Source organism: Pholcus phalangioides, unplaced genomic scaffold (assembly GCF_987345545.1).
Source record: "Pholcus phalangioides strain wild (caught in Gottingen) unplaced genomic scaffold, Ppha-v1.0 ptg000015l_1, whole genome shotgun sequence".
Taxonomy (NCBI): domain Eukaryota; kingdom Metazoa; phylum Arthropoda; class Arachnida; order Araneae; family Pholcidae; genus Pholcus; species Pholcus phalangioides.
Genome location: NW_028301608.1, coordinates 114,773,018 through 114,797,500, shown reverse-complemented (window position 1 = coordinate 114,797,500; position 24,483 = coordinate 114,773,018). Strand labels below are relative to the sequence as shown.

At 35.8% G+C, this 24,483-nt stretch overlaps 1 protein-coding gene across 1 annotated transcript in view; it reads right to left on the bottom strand.

The window, feature by feature from the left end:
• The window catches only part of LOC149077639 (casein kinase I-like), a 38,253-nt gene extending 16,946 nt beyond the window's left edge, over positions 1 to 21,307 (bottom strand). Inside the window, exons 1-4 of the mRNA XM_089245189.1 lie at positions 20,760 to 21,307; positions 9,685 to 9,795; positions 1,068 to 1,216; positions 1 to 160 (exon numbers count right to left, since the gene is read on the bottom strand). The exon at positions 1 to 160 is cut by the window's left edge and continues 69 nt beyond it. Coding sequence (XP_089101315.1) covers positions 1 to 160; positions 1,068 to 1,216; positions 9,685 to 9,795; positions 20,760 to 20,835 — 496 coding nt within the window. The 5' untranslated portion in view covers positions 20,836 to 21,307. The remainder of the gene's footprint in view (positions 161 to 1,067; positions 1,217 to 9,684; positions 9,796 to 20,759) is intronic.
• Between the last annotated feature and the right edge of the window lie 3,176 nt (positions 21,308 to 24,483).

The window sequence follows — 24,483 nt, the reverse complement described above, 5'->3', positions numbered from 1 at the left end:
GTATGTGCTGATGCGTCCTGGAATCACGGTATTTTTTTGCAAGTCCAAAATCAATAATATAAACTAAGTTTCCTTTTTCTCCAAGACCCATTAGAAAATTGTCAGGTTTTATGTCTCTGTGAATAAAGTTTTTGCTATGAATATACTCTATGCGGCATATCTGAAAAGGGGGGAAAAAAAAGATTTAGTAAAGCATAGCAAAAACTATACATTTCACACATATCAATTTAATACAATGCATTCAAAAATTTAAAAAAAAAATAGGTACTATAAGAAGCAATAGACAATATAAACAAGAATTATATGCAAGGACTGAACTTGTCATTTTTTCTTGGTATAAATTAATACTTAGCTTTAGTTGTATATAAATATATTGTTTATAGTTTTTGTGATTGCATTTTCAATTGGGTTGTTGTATTTTAGAAATATATGACATCCATATTTGTTATGAGCATCTTTTCTCAGCTACCTCGTTGGGCATTTTGCCTGTTGGGTCTTTGTATTTGTATATAGTTTCCTGGTGTTAGATGCTTTATCTCTTACTCAAGCATTACATTTCCAATTGCTTATGATTTATGAGAACAACAATAAGATTCAAGTCAACAAAGCAAGAAAGTTTGTAAAATTAATGTTTAATACAGTCGCTGCTCAATGTAACCACCTCCTTCGTACCGTCAAAACGGACGTTATATTGGGAGGGTCATTATATCAAAAGTAATACTTATATGACAGTCATTCTATGAATACATTAGGGATTAATCCTACCAGTCATTATAAAGAGAATCAACTGTATTTAGAATAAACCTATCAGAAGCAAAGTCAAGCTCAAAGAAAAGCTTTTCAAGTTCAAAGAAAAATTCAAGCTCACTGACCATTTGAACTCAGGAAGTATTCATAAATGAAGCACAGCATGTAGAAACATAGTACACAAGCCGGTGATATACCAAGCACCTGGTGGCCCTTAATCGAGCCATGACTACAGATTTTATACGTCACCTCTCATGGAACATAAAAATATGGATGATAAACATATGAATCAACTTTTATTTGTTGCAATCTGTGCTTACCAATTGATCGGCAAGCAGAAGTACAGTTTTCAAGCTGAACTTTCTGCTGCAGAAGTTGAATAAGTCTTCCAAGCTTGGTCCCAAAAGTTCCATCACCATGACATTGTAATCACCCTCGGATCCACACCATTTGATGGTTGGTATACCAACTATGAATTCACATATAGAAAATAATTAAAAACATTCTGAAAGAAATTGTATAAATCTAGTGAATATGTATATTAATGACCATTCTGGTAGGTTTGACAAGTTTGTTACTATAACTATTTGAGAATTTATAAAATTTAACATTGATTATGTATTGATAAATATGATGAATCGTAGTGAATTTATGACATTTTACAGTGATCATACATGGCTGCTAGCTTGTACCAAGGCTGGACAAATCTATTGCACAACATGCCCGGAGAATGTAAAAATTTTGACCTGGCATGTATTTTCCTTCAACCATAAGTTATACCAGATGCCAGCATATAAAATATTGATTCGGGTGTGTAATATTTTAAGTTGAGCATGTAAATTTTTGGGGATTTGTCCACAGCCTTGGCTTACCAGTAAATAAAATAAATCATAACCAAATGAATCACATTTACATTATCACAAATTTTAGAAAAAATAAAGACATAAAAAAATTATTCTTGTAAGGGATTTAAATTGCTCAAAACCATTAAGAGAAATATAGTTTTTATTTGTGATTTTTAAACATTTTAATTGCTAAAATGTAGACAAAGAGAAAATTGTTAGATATTCTGGTCATTTCCAAAAAAATGCACACATTCCATATTTTTGAAATGAAAAATTTAAAGTTGAATTTTCAAAATAAAATTGATTTCAAATTACAGACAATGACTTGAAGTTTAATATTTCAAATATTTTTCAATTTTATTTTTTGGGTGTGTATGACAGTCATAGATGGATTAGTGATTTATAATTCAATATCTTAATATGAGAAGTTTTCTTTAATTTTTTTGCATGTGAACTACAAAAATGTTTCCTGTAACAGAGTAGACACCATTGTAAAAAAGTGCACAGAAATGTTTAACTGAGAGAAAGCTTTCTCATATATTCTAAATTGGCTATGCAAATACATTTTTATGTTCTCAAAAATTCTCGAAAAATACACCAGAGATCTTCAACCCTTTTTCCATTGCGAACACTGCATGTACCCATCATTAAAAGAGCAACCTTACGGCAATTTTAAGATACAAATATATAAAATGACAATTTCAAACCATGAATGCAATTCTTCCAAGGTGTTTAATTGGAACGTTGATCAAGTGCCCATGAGCACAAAATCGGAAATGAGCATTGAGCACTCTGGGTACTTCAGGGAGCACCGTGGTTCTCACGAGCAACGGGTTTAAGATGCCTAATGCACACAATGTGATATAGGTGTCATAAAGTCTCCTCTATAACCTTTGAAAAAGGTCCACACCACAAGGAAATTCAAAAAACACATGCCCCCCTAGTAGTTGGAATTTCGGTTGGGTAAAATGTGTTTAAAATCCAGTCAAAGTGGACGCTGGACTTGCTCAGCTGTATATTCATCAGGATGTGTGTGTGTGATTTTTCTTTTACTACAAAATTTTTTTGTTGAAATTGACTAGTAATTTGGTGTTGGTATAAAATCTTGTGTTTATGCCTCTCATATCACTGATACAGAGTGGACTTGGGGAGGGGGGAAGAGTAGAGCCCTGAAACAAAACAATGTAGGAAAATAATGGTTGTGTTGCATAAAATATATGGTGTACTTAACTTCAGTGTTTATCTGCAAAAATAACATGATGGAGAATGTTGTAAAGGGTTTAAACTGAGTACATAAGTTATTAAATTTAACTTAAAAAACTTCAAAATCTCAACTAAGAAAATTTCATTTCAAATCATAGTTTTTATTCTGTATAATCCATTCTATTACGTGGCTTGAGTTTTTGGAGCATATAACTGAGAGGAGGGGTAGGAGTCAGACTAAGAGAGGTGCCTAGGAGATGGTAGACTCTGATTCCAAACTACCCTGACACTGGGCAGCAGCAATGTCAGTACTGGTCTTTGACCAGATAGCTGTTCACAGAAATGTGGATAGTACTGCGAGAAGAAAGCAATGGCAAGCTACTTACTCATCACTGCCAAGAAAACTCTTATGGATAAGGCCCAAAAAGAAAATATGTCATGTTGCCAGAAGATGGCCCCAGGTCGGAAAGCAACCACTCTATTACTGGGAAGATGCAAGACGACTATCCTGGTGGATCCTGGTCGTTTGACCATAATGACGTAGATAGATCAAAGCCTTTAGGAATTTTATCTAATGATGAAAGAAACACTAGGAAATCTTCGAGTTTAACAAAGAAAAAATACAGGATGGGGACATGGAATGTTAGAAGTATGAAAAATGGAAAATTAGAAGTTGTAAAGAAAGAAATGGAAAGAACAAAGACAGACATTCTTGGAGTAAGCGAACTGAAATGGACTGGTGCAGGATTTTTTCAGTCAGATGACTAAGATTTATTACTTTGGACATGAAAATCATAGAAAAAATGGAGTAGCAATAATTATTAAAAATAACATCGATACATCTGTGTTAGGGGAGCAACCCTGTTAATGATAGAATTATGTCAATCAGAATAAAAAGTAGTCCAATAAATATAACAATCATCCAAGTATATGCGCATTCTATAATGCACTACAACAAATTATTGATCAAACACTCAGTAAAGATATGTTGATGATCATTGGGGAATTTATAGTGCCGGACTCGTGATGCGAGGATCCGGGTTCGAACCCCACAGTGGTGGTCGGCTGAAGTTGGTTTTCTGTGGTTCCCAACTTCAAGGCGCAAATGCGAGCCGATCTCCCCGTTAAAAAGTCTCGCCACAGAGAGCAACAGTCCTACAACGGTAAATCATTCAACCATAACACTTCACTCATAGTTAGTAAAACTGGGGGCAGATGACAGCACTACACATAACAAGCATTACACAGAAACAAACTTTACGTCAGGTTGCACTACACGTACACGCACATTCCCGCATGTACCGATTCGTTGGGGGGGGGTTCCGCGGGGGGGGGGGGGTGCATGTGTGGTGTGGCAGTAGCAGGTAGGGGCTCGGGGATCCATGATGTTCTTAAGTCAGCCACCTCGTTGGGCAATTTGCCTGTTGTGGCGTTGTATTTGTATTTGTATTTAAACGCAAAGGTCGGAAATGTGGCAGTTCTGTTAGGTACAACAGGAAACTTAGGGCTTGGAAATAAGAATGAAGCTGGACAAAAGTTAATTGAATTCTGTTTATCAAATGATCATTTCATTGCTAATACTTACTTTAAGCAGCCTAAAAGAATGTACACATGGACATCTCCAAATAGCATGTACAAGAACCAAATTGATTACGTAATTGGCAGCAATAGATGGAAAAGCTCTGTGACAACATGCAAGACTCTGCCAAGTGCTGAATGTGGGTCTGATCACCAGTTACTCATTTTAGAGATGAGACTTAAATTAAAGAAAATAAAGGAAAAGCGCCAGCTAGGTACAGGTTAGATAATGTACCAGAGGAATATAGAATTTCGAGAAACTGTTTTAATGACCTTGATCTGGTAGATAGGGAACCAGAAGAACTCTGGTCTGATATTAAAAATATACCAGAGGAAACAAAGAGAATTATTCCAGTAAATAAAAAGAGAATACCCTGGCTGTCAGAAGCAGCTCTTGAAATTGCCGAAAAACGAATAGCTAAGGCTGCAGGAAAAGTAAATGAAACAAAGAAATGAAGTGAAGGAATTTAATGCACAATTTCAAAGACAGGCAAGGAAAGATAAAGAGACTTTTCTTAATTCAAAATGCAGACAAATTGAAGAAGACAACAGACAAGGGAGAACAAGAGACCTCTACAGGAGGATTAATGAAATAACTGGCAATTTTAATCTACATTTTGGTATCATAAAAGAAAAGAATGGAACTCTGAAAAAGACATTGTAAACAGATGGAAAGAATACACAGAAAATCTTGTTTATGAAATCAGATAAAGATAATAAATAGCAATATAGAAAATCATGAATCACCAGTTACAAAGGATGAAGTCAGATGGGCAACAAATCAACTAAAGAATTACAAAGCTCTATGTATTGACGATATTCCAGCAGAGCTTCTGAAAAAAGGAAGGGAAAATATTATCGATGCACTAACATCACTCAGTCAACAAATCTAAGAGAAAATAGAATGGCCCAAAGACTGGAAAAGATCTATATTCACACCAATTCATAAAAAAGGTGATCTTAGAGAATGCTCCAATTACAGAACAATATCCCATGCTAGCAAGATTCTACTGAAAATTATTCAGAAAAGACTTGAAACCGTTATAGAAAGAGAATTAAGAGTGGAGCAAGCAGGTTTCAGAAGAAATAGGGGAACTAGAGACCAAATTGCCAATATAAGATGGATAATGGAAGCAGCAAAAGAACGTCAAAAGAAGTTATATTTTTGTTTCATCGATTATACAAAGGCCTTTGACTGTGTTGATTATGATAAGCTTTGGGATATTCCTGGAACAATGGGAGTGCCTAATCACCTTGTCTGCTTGATCAGAAATTTATATATTAACCAAGAGGCAAGTGTAAGAACAAACTATGGCTTAACTGAATAGTTTGGAATTGAAAAAGGGGTTCAACAAGGATGCATCCTTTCCCCAAACTTATTTACTCTCTATGGAGAATATATAATGAGAGCATCTGATTTAGAGGAATTAGAGGCAGGTGTTAAAATTGGAGGAAGAGTGATCAACAACCTTAGATATGCTGATGACACAACTCTGATGGCAGAATCTGAAGAGGACCTAAAGAACATTATATCCAGAGTAAAAACAGAAAGTGAGAAGCTTGGACTCTATCTAAATACGAAAAAAAAAAAATGACTGCAGCAGATATTCACAGTTTTCCACTAGATGGCGAAAGTTTTGAGATTGTGGACAGATTTGATTTCCTAGGATCAAGAATTGGAAAAGAGGGAACTTGCACAGAAGAAATAAAAAGACGAGTAGTTCTGGGTAAAACAGTCATGAGAAAGCTTAATATAATAATGAAAGACAAAGATGTATCAACAAAAAAAAAATTAGAATTATAAATGTGTTGGTCTTTCCTGTCTTTATGTATGGATGTGAGAGCTGGACACTACGGGTAGCAGATAAGAAAATAATTGATTCCTTCAAACTTTGGTGCTGGAGGAGGATGCTGAGAATTCCATGGACAGCTAAAAGGACTAACAAATCGGTTATCGAAGAAGTCCAGGTTGACTATTCTCTAGAAGCAACAGCCATTAAACAGAAACTCTCTTACTATGGCCATGTAATGTCAGAAGGCTCACTAAAAAAAATAGTAATGCTTGGAAGAATGAAGGGAGAGCAGACCAAGCACCAGATGAATAGAAGAGGTGTTGCAAAGCACTAGAATGAAGCTAGCACAACTGAGACATGCTGTGAATGACAGACCAGCTTGGAGAGTCATGATTTATAGTCACCAGGAGTCGAAATCGACTTGATGGTTCCTAACAACAACTGTGAGAGGAGAAATAAAACTGAATTTCTTTTTCATTAAAAATTTAAATAATTGATTAAAATCTTTTATTATATTTTGAAGCATATCTCCACGCACTTAATGTTGATATTGATTAAAAAAAACTTAATTATTTAAGAAAATGATGTAACAGAGTGGACAATTGACGGTAGTACTAAAGACATAATATGAATTTTAATCGTTTTTCAAAAGTCAAATCCAAAAAAGTTGATCGAGCATTAAAAGTGAACCTTTCAATGAGCTCAAAAGTGTTATCAGATTTAATCTGATATAAAATATATTTCCCAAATGACCATAACAGAGTGGACATTTTACGATGGGAAAAATATCACGGATGAATATGGACAAAAGATATAGACACGAACAAAAAAAAATTTTCCCCCAAAAATTTTTTTTCTTCAAAATTTCATTCAGTTTTATTCACCTATGGCCCATATATAAAACAATCAAATTTTTTTAAAAAACTTCAGATTGCACCAAGTCTCTTACATTAACTTTTTTCAAGCTGGGATAGCAAGATTTTAAGGTAATGCTACAAACAATGATTATAATGAATAATGGTATGATTAGAGATGTAAAATTATTGAGAATAATCTTTAGGAGAATATTCTCTGGAAGGACTACTACTACAAATAACTTGAGAATAATTCTTATTATTTTCAATAAGAATATTCTCTAGTAATTTATAATATAGGGTGTTTAAAAAAGAATCATTCGATTTAACAAAATCTTAACTATTCAGCTTTTAATCCGTTTTGATCGAATAATGTATAGGTAGAAAGGGGGAAATCTCAAGTTTTACGCAGTTGCTGACAGGTAGCGCTAATGCTCTTCCTTTGGCCACCACTTCAGTGTTTGTCAAGATTGGCTTTTCCCACAGTTACAAACCGATTTGGATGACTTCATTGTCAAAGCAGGACAGGGCACCACAACACTGGAGCTTGGACATTCGAGAACTTTTGCACAATCACATTCCTAAACAATGGATCGGCTATACGGGACCTGACGATTCAGTTAAACATCACTGGCTTCAAGATTTCCGGACCTCACACTGTGTGATCACTTGAGGGGGTTTATAAAAGACTATGTTTATGTGCCTCCCCTTCCAGCCACATTAGAAAAAAGGATACACATAAAAGTAGCAGTGGATGCAAACATGCTTGCAAAATATGCTTTGGGACGAATTTGACTACAGTATAGATATATGCATCCCAAGGTGAACATATTGAGCACCTTTAATTTGGTTTGTAAAAAAACCATTAATTTTATATTACATGACTAATAATAATCTTCATTGTCTATGTTCAATATTTTTCGTAACATACACATTTCAAATCGGGTGATTCTTTTTGAAACACCCTGTAGTAGTCCTTTGAAAATATTCTCTGTCCCCGTCTCTCTTCCCGTTAAGAAGAAAGGAAATATTAAAGTTTGTAGCCCCGATATTAAAGTTTGAAAGCAAGAAAATGAAACCACCATGGCTGAGAACTACACAACTTTTAAAAGAAATATGAGTAATACAGAATTTAAGTGTATGTACATTGAAGAAAGTAACAGTTTTGTATCTTCTTAGAGAATGAAGGTGATTGTATAAAAATAACTTCCTCTATTGTCAATCAACTTTGAGTTTTACTCTGTTTTGAACTGATTTCTGAAAATTTATCTAATTTTAAATAACTTTTTAAGGTTTAATCTAAAGGTTTCTAAAATCTTCATAACCAAACTTTTAAAACCTCTCACCATGACTAGGAAAATATTCTGAGAATATTCTCAAACTAAAAGTTATTATGAGGTGATTATGCCAAAAATTATTTTGTTTTAAATATTTCAGGCAATGAAAACTGATTTATATTTCATAATATAAACAAAATTAGTAAAAAAACTTCATTATTTAAAAGAAAAATGAATATTCTCGATTATTCTCTAATTTTTTCCATAAAGGAGAATATTCTCACCTCACATCTCCAAGTATGATATATTGAATTATAATTTTAAAAAATTGATACCATCTGAAACAAATTAAGAAATACCATGAGAGAATTAAATGAACTAGAAAAAAATTAAAATTATTACCAGAATGCTCTGAAATTGTGTAAAAAAAATTATGAAGTCTTAAAAAATGGTTTGTACACTTTTTGGGTATGACCAATTCACAAAGAGTTGCGTCAGAAAAGCAAATCAACTAAATTTTAATGAATTTAAATAAATAAATTTGTATATGTTACACACACATTTATACAGTGAGAAATTTTCTATACCAGTAATATCATTAGGACTATACATTGTGTCCTGTAAGTGCTAATGCAGCCTTTATCTCATCAACTGACAATCGTACTCAACTGACAATGATTTCAATTTAAAAAATGCTCAAAAAGGTGTTTAAAAATTACCCTTGTTCCATTTTTCAGAGTGAGAATATAGTAAACAAAATAAAAAAAGAACTAAATTTTTATAGAGTCCCCTTGTCCTCTAATTTTCAATGAGAAAGTTGCTGCTCTGTATCTACTGAGGCCAACAGAAACAAATTCATGTTTCTAAGTGCAATATTCGCTGAGATATTTGAATTCAAAATTCGAAGAAAAGTTATGAAAGAACAGCAACAACTAATGGACAAAGTTCCTGTCCCTCATTTATTCCTGTTCCAACTTTCTCAGATTTTTGAATTGGAATATATCAGCAAAAAAATATAGCACTCATAAAATTTAATTTCTTTTGTTGGCCTAAAGGAGAGACAGGACAACATTTTAATTAGCAGTTGAAGGACGGGGGACCAAATAAAAAAGTAGATTTTTTTTTATATTTTGTTTGTTACAGTATTTTCACTTTCAAAACTGGTACAGTGTAATTTTTTCACACCTTTTGAGCATTTTTAAAACTGAAACTATACTTCTACGATGAGCGGTTGATGAGATAAAGGCTGCATTAGCACTCACAGGACATCCTGTATACGAGATTATTGTTATGCGAGATGTGTTCGTTGTATTAATATTTCATCTTAAAATATATTCATAGCAAGATGCAAATAGGAAATTAATAACTGTATGAAAATAAAGCTTACTTCCATCTTGCATCATTTTGTAGAACTTGCTCTCAATATGAAGTTGAGGATGCTTTGTCTTGATACACTCTAGCTTAATTGCTACATCTACTCCCGTCGTTATTTCTGTCCCTGTGAACATAAAATTAGAATTTTTTTTTTCAAAATCTGAAGCCTTACATATAAATTTTAAATAGCCACTATTTGATATTCGCCATTTTGCAGAATATTCAGTTTGGCCGAATATCCAAGTGCAATAAACTTATTTTAAAAAAACTACATTAATTGGAATTTTTCGCATAAATTAAAAATTTGCTGATTATATTTTATTTTGTGTGTGGTGCATATCGATAAAGAAAAAGAAAACATGAAACTGAGAGTAGAATCCTACTGCAATAAGGTGGACGTGAGCATGAATTATACAAGTTCATTAGCTGAAGGATGTGGTGCCTAGACAAGAAATATATTAAGCTACTAAAAGAGGCAAAAAGAGCAAAGAACATTTAAAGAAAGAAAAATGAGAAAATAAAAAAGATGAAATTTTATGATGCTTTACTAATTAAGAGTAAATAATAGTCGACATTTTTTTTTTTGATTAGATGTAAAATTGTGACGTGTTGAAAAAATTGATTCTTTAAGTAATATTAAAATACAATGCAGTAGAACTTGGTTAATTTGAACTTGATTAATTCAAATTTTGTATAATTCAAACTTTTAAGAACTCCCCTTAAGTTTTGTCTAATTTGAATGTTTTGGGTAATTCGAAGTTGGAGGGAAAAAATTATGATTTTTGTATCAGCAAATTTAATTTGGAGAAATTCTAAAAGTCACACAGAGTTTGTTTTATTTGAGCAAGTTGAAAAACAAATTTTCAAAACAAACGCTTTGAATATTCTGTTTTTCTCTATTCTTTCTGTGATAATTTAATGCCTATTTTAATATTGTTCAGCTGGAGTGCATTGAGAATGTGTACCACTTAATACCAATTATGTTGTTCAACCTATGAATCAAGGTGTACCATTCAAAATTTTAATCTTTTCAAAGAATAAAAAATGGAATACGTTAATGAAAGTATATTTCATTGATAGCATAAAAATGACAAGCAAAATTTAGAAAACAGTTTCATAACCGATGATCATAAATTGTTTCCGTAAATAAGGCTTTAAAGCATGGTCAAGAAATTCTGCTGTGATGTTGATTCAAGAACAGTAACTAAGATCAATTACAGTCGAATCTCGTTATAGTGAACATTTTCAGTGATCCCAACTGAACACCTATTTAACTGTTATTTCAAATGCTTATAGTGAACACCGCTGAGAAAATGAAAGTCTGCTTATAGTGAACTGAAATGTCCCTTCCGCACATTTTTCCTCATGTTGGATTACTTTTTTTCAAAAGTAAGCTTACACATATCAGGATTCCAAAAGACAGAATTACTCTACTTCCGTGTCAAATTCCACTCTTTCACCCTTCCCGCCATTCTTAATCCACTGGTCCACTACAACAGTGGTTCTCAACCGGGGGCCATATGGTCCCAGGGGAGCCCTAGGATATTCCAGGGGGGCCACGGATGAAAATCTTGCAAAAGGGGAGCCACAGCTACTGATACGGGGGCCACGAAGAAATTTATGACATTAAATTTTTTTTAGTCACTCTGACTAAAAAAATTTAATTTCAAACAAAATTTATAGAATACCTTTTTCGTAATTTTTCCCCATTCAAGTAACATTAACATGGGGAAGGAAATAAAAAAAGTGGTTCATGTAATCTCTGTGATTTATGACTTGGGGGTGACACAAACTATAGAAGAGGTTTAAGCAAAATGGAATAACTGTAAAGACAGAAAATTGTGTGTGTTCAGAATTTTCATTCAAAGAGGGCTGCCATAAAGAAAACAGACAAAGATTTGTTGACCATTCATTGACATTCTTTTGAGTGCTGGTAGTAAATGTAATCCAAGAAGTAGATGGGTGAAAAATGAAAGCTTGTAAAAATCCAATCGTTTTCATGCAATTACAGACGGATAGCCATCTAGTTTAGCACAAAGCTATCTTCAGCCAGCACTGAGTGGTCTGATGGGGAATATATTTATAAAAATCGAATAGAGAATGATTGCTCTAGGGTATTTTTTATGAATTTTGAAAAGGGGTGCCAATCCATTGCCTCTGCTGATAACGAACTCCAAGATACCAAATCATACAGCAGGAAAAATACCCGCGAAATTTAAAATTTTTTAAAACTGCATTGCTGTAATAATGTCTTGGGACGGGGCGGCTTAAGCGAGGGTGCAAGCGATGCGGCGCATCTGGGCGGCAGCGTAGACTTTGCTTAAGACAACAAAATTTAACACAGTAAAAATTCACGACATCATGCTTTTGAGTCATACTATACCTTGACAACGGAAACGTTGAGAAAATATACAAGGCCTCTGATCATAATACCAGAAACTAGAATGTAAGCTATCTGGAGGCGGCTCGAGACAAAATCTGTACCCGTGTGGGACTTATTTTTTATGCCTCCTACCTATTGCTCCCTCCATAACCCCTACCTCCTGCATCAGGGAATCTTTCGTGGGGGCCCATGCCCGATTTTCCACGGAGTCCCGTCTACAGTTAATTTATAGAGTGAAAAAAGAAAAGTTATAAGGATTTAGTCCCGGGCCTCAAGCTGGAACCCTGTCAGCTCTACCCTTAGAAGGTCATGCCCCTCCCTCACAATTTATCCAAACAATTCCTAACAAAACATTTTTTTCGGCCCTTCATTTCGGATTTTGCGACCCTCCAGAGCAGACAGTTTGGTTTTTTTCGGCCAATGGAAATTTTTTGTACACATTCACCCTGGATTTAGCATCCTTTTAAGCGGTGCCCCGTGTGGCCGCAATGGGTCTCATGGACAAGCGCCACCCCTGTACTCTATTACAAGGGCCATGTGTGCATTTTGGTTCCCTCACCCATGGCTCCCACAAGAGCCCGGGATAATTCTCATAATTTTTTGGCTTTTTCAGGCTATACATTAACTATAGCAGGGGTCATGAGAAATCTGACTGGGAGGGGACCTGCAAAAGATCCCAGTCTAGGGGCCCATACCCTCACTCAGAATTTGATCCACAATAGTCAAATGAAGGCAAAGGAAAAATTTGGTTTTTCACTTGTCCGGCCCCTGGAATACCAGAAACACCTTTGAAAAAATTTTCTTACTAAAAATTACCCCGTTAAATATCTTCACAGGCTAAGAGATGATGTCTCACAAAGATAAGTGTTCTTTCAAGGATTAAGTTATCTGGCATTTATTAAGAATGGTAAAATAATAATAAGCTGATGTGGTGGTGGAGTGGTCATAGTGACGGACTCGCATCGCGGGGACCCAGGTTCGAGCCCCACCGTCGCCACAGTGGTGGTCGGCTGAAGTTGGTTTTCTGTGGTTCCCAACTTCGAGGCGCAAATGCGAGCCTATCTCCCAGTTAAAAAGTCTCACCACAGAGAGCAGCAGGCCTACAAACAGTACAAATATTCAGTCACTACATATCACTCACTTCACTTCTGAGATATAGATGGCAACACTGAAAAATCATACACAACACTAGATACGCACTCAGACTGTTAGGTACACACACTTACAATTTCGGCACAACTCACTAAGGTAGTAAATTGCCTATGGCGATAGACCTGAGTTGTGCTCGGTTTGGAAAAAAAAATGGTAAAATAATTCTAGGACAAAAAACAAAGACAAAAAATTTTCTACTTCAAAAGCGGGACTACTGGCCACGCACATTTTGCACGGTAAACAATGATGTGCGGCTTTCTTCTGAAAAAAAATCAGGTTTATCTCCAGGTGCCCTTCACCGAAGCCCTATCAGCCTCCTGGCAGGGTTGTGAGTAGGGGCGGCACATGAGGCTTCGCACACGGGCGGCAGGTAAGCTCAAGCCACCCTGTATTGGGACTTCCTCTAAGATTGACACCACATCTTTAAAGTTTTTTTAATCGATACTGTAATGCTTCCTTTTAACTGCCCTATCTTCAATAATTTCAATGCAATTTTCCTATCCTGCAAGAACAATGTTGTGGACATTAGAAAAAAAAAATCCATTTATTAGAGACTCACTGCATCTGCTTAAAAAAGTGCAATAAATTCTCACGCAAGTCTTCACTTTGAAATGTCCATAACCCGTTCAATGCGTTTCTTTGAATCTGTCAACTTAAAATTTATGATTTTTTTAGTGTTGATAATACGCATGCAAAGCGTTTTCACAATCTGTAAAAACTGCTTGGATTTGATAGTTGGAAATGATGTGTAAATGCCAAAGATTTGGAGTTCGAATCAAAATGAAAATATCAAATAATTGAAATTGTGCTTCGTATAAATGAAATATTTTAATATTGAAAGCTATATATATATATATATATATATATATATATATATATATATATATATATATATATATATATATATATATATATATAGAGAGAGAGAGAGAGAGAGAGAGAGATTAATCTCTCTCGTGCCCGTAGTCATACATCTCATAAATGTGAAATTTTGTCATAAAACTGAGAGTGAGGCACGAATCCCCTTGCGCACAAGTGGAATTTCAAGGCATTTACGCATAGCCGAGCCCGTCTTGGCCATTTTTCTTTTTCTCCCCACCCTTTCTTCCTTTTGTTTCCTTCCTAAATTTATAAAAGTAAAAAGGACATAATCATTATAAAAAGGACTGTTTTCAGATCAAATTGCCGAAGTTCAATTACTTTACTGCAAAAACATCCGTTTTTTTGGGGAAATATAGTCAAACCAAAAGTGTATTAAAGACCCTTTATTAATACGCTTTGGTCAAACCCCATTAGACCGGAACTCCAAGAGACCCGAGAAATCACTTCGTAATAACGAAATTTCGTTACAAAGGAATTAGAGATTTTTTTATTATTCCTATGTAAACCTATCCGAGGGATTAGAAAAGTTTTCGTTAAAACGATATTTTTCCCATTATAATGGTATTTGTTAAAATGAGAGTTGACTGTATTTCGTCTCAAACTATTTTTTTACGTGTATTTGGAGGCTGCATGGGTAACAGGGCGTATGGCACTTTACTGGTGAGCCATTAGTCTTTGAGACATACCCAACTAGAAAAAGTATCCAAATCACGTGTCCAACTCAGATATGCCATTCATGATGTTGTAAGGGGTTGTATAGCTATAAAATAAAAAAAACAACTTTTTATACCGTCCTCGTGTGCCAAAGAACCAAATTAAGAAGTTGCTGCTCTGTCTTTCCAGATGCCAACTAAAATAATTTCACGTTTCTAAGTGCAATATTCACCGAGATATGCAAATTCGAAAAATTGTGGAAATTTGGGGAAAAACAGCATTCGATACGGGTGAAATGGTTTCCCCTCATTTAATGCTGTTTTTTCCAACTTTCTTCGAATATCTCAGAGAAAATTTGAACTTAGACATGTTGAATTTTTTTGTTGGAAACTAGGAAACAACTTTCCAATTGGATTTTGGGACACAGGGTGTCCGCATAAAAAGTTAACATTTTTATTTTAATAACCATGTAACCCCTGGCAACATGAATCAAATATCTGAGTACTAAACATTATTCGGGTACTTTTTCCAACTGGAAGTATGCCTCTAGGACCAATGGTTCGCCAGTAAAATGCCATATGCCCCGTTACCTACGCGCCCTGTATATTAAATATAATACGGACTGTGTGTTATGTGAAATATTGTGTTGCGTTTAAGCCAACACGCACGTTGCTTCGTTCGCCTGCGAGAGAGCAGTCACATTATGAACCAAAAAGCCACTTGAAGGTAGCTTGCCATCCAATGAAATACCAGATTTTGACCGTATCAGAATTGAAGTCAAGAAACTGATAATTTTCTTATTTGAAAATCTGATTATCTATATTTTCCGATAGGCTTGAAATCCTGATAATGAATCATTATTATGTTCACATGAACAGTTTTGTCGCTGCGTATATGATTTCTCTGGAATGAATGGTTCAAACAAATATTAAAAAAGTTTTCGCACGTATTTTAGTTAATTTTTTTAAATTCATAGTAGGGCTACAACATGAACCTATATCCTTGATACATGTATTATTGTTGAAAACGATGTGGAAGGTTGAACTTTTCAATTGTGATTCATTTATGTGGCTACTCCCTCATTACTACTTTTATCCGCATGAAGAGAATAAAATTAACAAAACTGCTTGCTACCACTTTTTGTGATTTTTATCATTATAAGTATGCATATTTTGGAAGCTAAAACTGACATTTCTCAATGAAACCATAATCTTTTACACAAAAAAAAACCACTAATTTGGAAATAATAAAAATTTCATCCAGTACAGTAACTTGATGACATTGTGCTGTCTTCAAGCGCAGAGTTTACATTGATTGAAAATAATTTTTTTTTAACTGGACTGACACAACACATAAAACATACAAATCAAACAGGAAAACACAAAACAATAAACTTCACAAAAAGTAACATTGTGATGAGACAGACCCTTTGTGACCCCAAGAGATTTATCCTATTTTTACTGTATTCTATTATGTTTATTTTCCTTTTTCGTTATTTTCATAAATTAAAAATTAATCAAATTAAATTCAAAAATATTTATACTTCAAAGAATTTTAAATAACCATCTTCTAATGGGAAAATGGGGGGGGGGGAGAAAGGAAGGGGGAGCAGAAAATTATTCATGTTCGCAAGGGGGCCACAGGAATGAGAAATGGTTGAAAGGGGGCCATGGACAAAAACAGGTTGAGAACCACTGACAAGACCCCACTGTTTTTAAGCCACACCTTGAAAAATCGGAACAAGTGGAACAAACCTATACTCTGTTCGCTTTTAACTTGGGTCCTGATGTAAATAAACCGCTGCAGCAATTTTTGATATCACTCCGCATCCTTTTTTTACCCGCTCCTTCATGACGTGTTCCGAACACGTGCGTTTTTTCCGCAAATGTGATATTGTAAATTCGTTATGAAGAATTTTCCTGGAAATTTTTTTTTCATTGTTCTCCAAATTTTGTTGAAATGAAAACTGTTGATAACGCTAATTAAAATAGAAAGAGGTATATATCTCCCAAAAAAAATTTCGATAAGGTATTCTGTCGTTATCATGGCACACTCCTCAAGAGTTGGGATGACAGGGCTCCAGCCCAGACATTACCTCCGACAATTCTTGTCATTTTTTTTTACGCTAAAAGAAGAATATAGAAGGGCTGTTGATAGGTTGGTCTGAGGGCCCGCCAAAGATCACCGCCTGGGGGGGGGGGAGGTCTTGCAGCAGGGTTGCGGGTCTGTATAATGAAATATTTCATAATAATCCACGGGCTGTAGAAGTTCCAATTTAATGAGAGAGTCATCCACATTATTTAGTTTTTTTACTTCAACCTGTTGTTGATATCCTGTTTTTTGTCAAGACAATTTCTGTTTTTTTTATCCGTGCGTAGGTTGCGAGCCATGACCCCAACATCCAGCAGCAGGAGCCCCTGCACTGGGATATTTAATGGGCCCCCAGGTCAGGCTCTCTCACCGGATCTATAGTGTCTGTCATAATGAGGCTAACTGAATCAAAAATGAGCATTACTCTTTCGAACCAGATTTTCAAAACGTTACCTTCACGTCTACGTGATAATCCTCAGACTTCTTCGGCTCGCCGCCTTCGATGAAACCAATATTACTTCCTCCGAGCAAGCTGCTCAAGCAGAAGTGCGAATTTTGAAATGTGTATATTCACCGCGAACGATAAGTGACCCCCCTCCCCCCGTTTAGTGCACATCAAAGCGTGTGGGTGAGAAAAAAACCTTGTTGACAGAAACTTTGTTTATAGGAGTCCAGAGCAGCTGCAAAGAAATGCATTTTCAAATGGGTCTGCCAAACAAGATAGACACACATATTTCATTTATGTCATCAAATGATAAAGAAGAAAACTCTTTCTTTTTTTTTTTGCAAGACTTCTTGAAGAAGCATAATACAAGTGTATATCAAATCTGTTTGCGAATAGGAATAATAATAATAAAATGAAACTTCCGTTTAGCCCCACCCTGAAGACAGCGGTAAAAAGCTTTGACCGATCTTTAAAAAATATTTTTTCCCGTCTTCCAGATAACTTTGAAATGATATGGAATAAATATTTAAAAAAACTAAAAATTATGAAGTATTTTATGCTATGAGGGGCAAACGACAAAGGACTATATTTTTGGCGGTGTTGCACAATAAGAAAATGTGAAATGTTCTTCAACCAATCATTTTGGGCATCGCACACATGCTTTTATTTACATCAGGACCAAAGTTAGAACGAACAGAGTATAGAAGTTTCTATAGGTTTCTAGAATAGCCTAGAGGCATCTGATGTTGCCCCCTTTCTATCTCCTGCCGCTGTCTTCATATCCATATGACCGCTTCAAACTAAACAAACATTTATGCCATCTCAGCAATACCTTTAAAAAATCGGTAAAAATGGCGAATTCCGTAAAGAGGAAAGCATTTTCAATTGATAAAATAAAAATAAAACATATTGAAGATGGAGTCAAACAGGGCCATAGCATCCCTCCTCTTTGCCCCAGGGCAGACATTTTCTTGGGGGCTCTTTAAAAAAGGAAAAATTATACAATACAAGTTTAAATTTTTTGTGATCCCCCCCCCCCCACCAATTTGACTCAGTACCCTGATTTTTCCAACCTAGTTATGGCACTGAATCCTGCAATCAGCAATATGCAAGGAATTTTCCTCATTGAAATCTAGTTTCCAACATTTGGAAAAGTCTTGGCATGATCATCGCTGCTCACTAAAAAAAATCTGGATGTAGCAAAGAAGCTATGTCAATCTGGAGTGAAAGCAGCTGCAAACATTCCAAATAGGTTTTTTTCCTATGGAAAATGTAGGCAAAAACTTTGGACTACTTCCCAATTGTCGATAAGAAAATTTATGAGCTTTATTTAAAATTAAAATGTATTCAACAAAAAATAATAAATTTTCCCAGTAGGAAAAACTTTAATATTTAAGTGATTAATAATTTATTAGTAAATTGAATGTTATCGCAGAGAATGTTTCCAACAAAACCACCATCAAATGCTAAGAAATATCATTGTTTCAACAAATTTGGATATAGTGAACCTTGGCTTATAGTGAACTTTTTATTGGGTCCGCAAATGGTTCACTATAACGGGGTTGGACTGTATTGTAATTATAAATAATTTAAACTTGAGAAGTAGTTTCGTAACTGATAAAATTTTAATAATTGATAACTGTCATCCCCCCATGTGAATGTTGATCAAATTGCAATTTGTAGCTTTTTTACAGGTACAGAATAGATTAATTAGATAATCTGAATTTTAGATAAATCAAATATCTTTCCAGTGACTTTGGATTTTGAATTAACCAAGTGTATATATATCGCATTGAATTAACTTGTATATCATCGTTAAATTTGATTATCACTATCATGACCATAAAAATCTTCCAATTACCAAAGTTTTTAATATTTATTTACTATATTAATGCCATAAACTGTGATATTTTTCTCTGAGGGTGGTAAAAACCACCATGATTCTAGATCAAGGTTTGTCAAGGAAAGAAAACATTTGATCATACATTCATGATTTATTGGGAAGACAGTTCAGCTCCAAATTCAAATATTTTTGGCGAGAGGGCCTGAATGACTTGTCTCATGGGGAGGTAATACACTCATTATTGGTAATTGAAACTATATTTGCTGCTGGTGTGCAAATCTACACTATAAACAGAGGCAGGATACATAAACATTAGGTGGAGGAACCTAGGGTTGCCAGAAATCCTATGATTCAAGCAGGGTTTAAGCTGGATAAAAAATTCCTTTCGCAAACAAGCGAAAATGAGGGGAAAAGCTTTAGCAAAATGCTACAATAACAATGCTAAGGGGCCATTCAAGTATTACATCAGCAGATTTTTAGCCACTTTTGACCCTTCCACCCCTTGTAGGCAAAATTTTGTCAGCAGCTTAGAATATTTCATACCTTCAAAAAGGGTGGTTGATGATGTCAGCAACCTTCAAACCCCTCCCCCCTTGTCATCCAAAAGTCAGCAAATCCGAAATCCCCTCCCCCCCCCGATGCTGACGTAATACTTAAATGATGAATGACCCCTAATGTAATGATTGATGGTTGGATGTCTACTCGTTGTGTACCTCATGTATGCATTTTTGCGAAAGTGGCGGCTACTTTTTTCGCATTCTGCGATTTTCTTTCGCATTTCGCAAAAAAATGCGACCGTAGCTTAAACCCTGGATTCAAGGCAATAAAAGAAAAGGAACTTTATGTGAACGATATAACTTATTCCTGATTTATTGGAAAGACGGGGGGGGGGGGGGGTGGCGGCTCAGCTTCATACCCAAATATTTTGGGTAAGGGGGATGAGGAACTTGTGAGCCTTGACAATGCAATATCGAAAGGATGAGACGGGAAGGTCAGGTCTTCCCCTACAAACGAAAATGTTGGAAAATGACATATATAGGGGATAAAGCACGCTTTAATTCTATTATTTCGTGATATTGGTCCCCCCTCTAAAATAAATTTCTGGCTACATCCCCGAGACTCGATATTTAGTCTCCAATGATGATGTGTTTAGAACAGTAATCAGGAATCACCTTAGGTATTGGTCTTCAAAATACCAAGTTTCATAGTGTGCGGCGAGTCTCAAATAAAAAAATCAATCGCTTTTTTTTTGTAGAAAACAGTAATGATTTTGAATTCCAGGGACCATTCATTGATATAACTACTGGTTCCTGTAACTTTTAAAAACACAAATGTTCACAATAGCTATATGTCAATTTATATCATTTCAATGCCCATTAAAAATTTGAATAAACACCAATCTATACTAAAACGGGTTCAATCATTAAAACTTAAAAATTTATTCACAAGCTATGCAAGAGTTGCATAAATTATAGGTTTGAGGGGGTTACACGATACATTTCATCATGAATAGGGATGTTTCTAGTAAACATTTAAAACATAGCCAGCAAATAGATATTATGTATAAAATTTACGAAACACACAATCACGAATTACTTCGATTAATAGAAACATTTTGTTTTTCAAAGCAATCCTTACCCATGTAAATATCACCAAAGGAGCCGCTTCCGATCTTACGCCCAAGGCGATATTTGTTTCCAACACGTAACTCCATGATTCCGGGGAAAGGATCTCGACCCGAGAATAAAGACAAAAAATAACTCTTTATTCTTTTATTCTCTAGAATCAAAAAGTTCCAGACGAGAATTTCAGATGATCACTTGCTCATAAAAAGCGATTTCACACAATATCCAGCGCCATCTTTGACTCGGTGGTGGAGAGAGAAGAGGGAAAACAATGAGAGAGAGGAAGCAAAAAAGAAAAAAAAGAAGAGAAGAACCTGTCACAGCCTCCCAACACAAAGATTTCCCCAAGAGCGATGAAAACGCGTTCAACAAACAAAAGATGGCGTTATGAATTTTTAAATTAATTTTCTTTTTACAGCGCAACGTAGAGCTTGTGATTTTTTACATCATGGTAAAACTTTCATTATTTTAGCAAAAAAAAAATTATTTTCTGGGAAGCACAACAGGGATAACCGCGGACGACGAAAGTTCATCGCACACGCGTACGGAAAAACACCCCACAGCTGATTTCACCACAAAATCCAAAATACATCGTTTCTCATTGTATCGATTATCATTCAATTCTAGGAAATTTCCGATATTTTTTTGTGCCCAGAAAAAAGTAACTAATTGAAAAATCAACCGATAACTATTAATATCCCTTAAAATATTGTAATTTGATTTGTTTATCCATTTGAAAACACATTTTCTGTTTTTCGTTTCGATAGTATGACGTCAGCAATGGTTTCTGGTGGACAAAGATTTCTCTTCTCATGGAATCGGTGGGGCCCGTCTTTGAAATTAGGGGACATTCAATGTCAACAGGGCCGGTTCTGGACATATTTTTAAGTGTAAGCTAATAATATTTTGGTGATAAAGAATCGCCCTCTCACCTTCAGTTTGCTCCTTGTGCTGCCGCGTAGGATTCAAGGTCCTGCTCTGTTCGAGAGTCAGTCTGCCTGACTGGAAATGTCTGTGCACAAATTAAAATGCTTAATTCGAGACATGCACAGGGCCGTAACTGGGCGGGGGGGGGGTATCATCTATACGTCTAATACAGATCATGCACATTTATCGCCAACAGCTTGTACACGAAGGGTTATTGTATGCATGTTTCTTGAATTTTGTAGCTCAGAAAATCAGGGACGGGCCCTAGCCAAATGCTATACTTACCATCATGACGTCCACAAAATTAGCACTGACAGGGATCCCGTCTGGTATCCTGGATACAGAATAAAAATACTTTTATCAAGTTACATTTTGACTTCTTAATGGAGCAATAGCTTAAAATTATTTCTAAGACAGGGAACACATTGGCTACCACCACCACCAAACCAGAACATGGCTCCCACTCTGTCCCAAAGAGGGGTATAAGCAGTTAACGAAGCCACGCTGGAGGCAGAACACACTGGCCAAGGGCTTGACACTCAAAGTCAAAAGTGCTCGCAGGTTTCGTGCTCTGGGCACTGGACGAGAAGATGAGCTAAAACTTCCCTTTAACGAATTATTTAAAACTACACGGGGAGGGCGATGTGTGCCCTAGTCGAAAGAGTATTTCAGTTGTGGCTCTAAGTAGCGATAGTCTTGCCCTGGCAGCCCTTCCATGGTGACCTGCAGTGGCGTCAGAGCCAAAAATTAGTGCTCGAGCACTCACAGTATTTTGCAGCACAGGAAGAAATTAATTCAGAATTAATTCATCTAAAACTAATTCAGAAGAAATTTCTGAATTAATTCAGAAATCAAAATCACCTATGTAAAGAATAAAACGAGCACCCAGAAGTCTAAAAGGGAGTTACTGGGTCCACGGTGTTCTAGCTCCTGGATATTGGAGCTGGGAAGCAGAGGCGGATTTAACCAGGCCCCGACTTCTAAAGAGCCCCGCAAAACCAGAACTTTACACTTGAATTTTACTTGAATTGAATTACTTGAATTTTTTTCAAATTCAAGGGGCCCGATATTTTTTTCTGTACCAGGTGTATCAACCGACCTTAATCCGTCTCTGCTGGGAAGCCATGGTTTAATGATACATGGTGAGTACATTTTTGTTACTACAGTATATATATACTTTCATGCCCCCCCCCCTCCCACAATGGTGAGGCCAACAGAGATCTTGCCGGGGGGCCTCTGTCGATTCTTATCACTTTTTTCTGTTTTCATGCTGTAAAGGGGCCTGCGAAAAATCTGGCTGGGGGTCCACCAAAGATCTTAGCCTAGGGGGCTATGGTGTAGGATGACGGTGACATGACATGACTGTTGTTGTTCCTGAGTCTGCCCTTGTTTTGCAGCATTCGTGAAATGAGCAAACCAGATTCATGCCTCCACAAAAAGGAAACAGCGGAAGTGTTATCCGAAAAAAGAATAATTTTTGGAAGCAATTTCCAAAATTTTAAGGGGCATTTTTTTTAATGAAAAACAGAAAAATCACTGTTTTAAAAAAAATCTCTACAGTTTGAAAGATAATTTTCACTCAACGAAATTTGTAGGAGTAAAATTGCATTTTGATTCGTAAATCATGCATCTAGATGTGCATTGGCGAACACTGCTGACCGCTTTAGGGCCAGGGACGAGCTTAAGTATTTTGCTTCCCTGTGTGAAAACAGCTATGTTACTGCTAGCCGGAAGTGCGGTCGATTCGCAACGGCGAATTGGCCGAGAGTTTTGGCCAATTTCCAAATTGCAGAAATGATTCGGACTTTGATCGGCCATTTCGTGAAGTGGCCGGAGATACTTGGCCAAAGCTCGATGTGCTGATATAGGACCATTCTCTAGGAGCCAATCCATTTTTTTTTAATCGCCAACGTGGGATGCATGTCTATATATATAGCAGCTATGTTATAGATTAACTCCATGTGAGGAAAAAGTGAAATTTAAGAGAAAAACTATAAAAAAAGATTATATTGACATATATAGTTTTCTTCTGCCAAATTTCAAGGAAAAAATGATTACCGCACGTGCTGCTGTTTGATGGGTTGCCACAATTAACGTGGATATAATTATTACGAAAAAATACGCCAACTTGACGATGATCCTTATAAGGATATGTTATAACCATGTCTATTGTTATCGGACGTTCGACAGGGATTACCGGCCACTTTGCGAACTGGCTGAATTTCGGACATTGGCCGGGTCAATAAATAACGAAATTGGCCAATTTCGGGCTTTGGCTGTAACGTGTGCGCGTATGTGTGCTTTTTTTCTTTTCTTTATTTTTCCCTCTTGTCATTTTTGTACCCGCAATAATGTATCAATGGACATAATTATCAGGAAAAAATACGCCAACTTAACGATGATCCTGAATCGTTTTTCGTTATCGGACTTTCACCTTATAGAAGAAATAGGAGAAAAAAATTATATTTCTTCTCAATGACTTTCAGCAGGTGTCACCGGCCACTTCACAAACTGTCCAGCCAATGTCCGAATTTTGGGATTTAAATATTTAACGAAATTGGATAATTTGCGTGGGTGCCAATTCCGGGCTTTGTCAGTAACATCTATACACAGGGCACCAGAGGCGTTGGACATGTTTAAGAGAATGAATTTGAGGAATTTCTTATCAATAAATTTCGGGGGGCGGGGGTTGGGAACCAATCCTCAAAAAGGATTTTTAATCAACAGAAATTGATAAAGAATATATTAAGATTTTTTGTTTCGTAATTTTCTTCGCGAAAATATTTCTAATATTTAATCGTCATATTGAC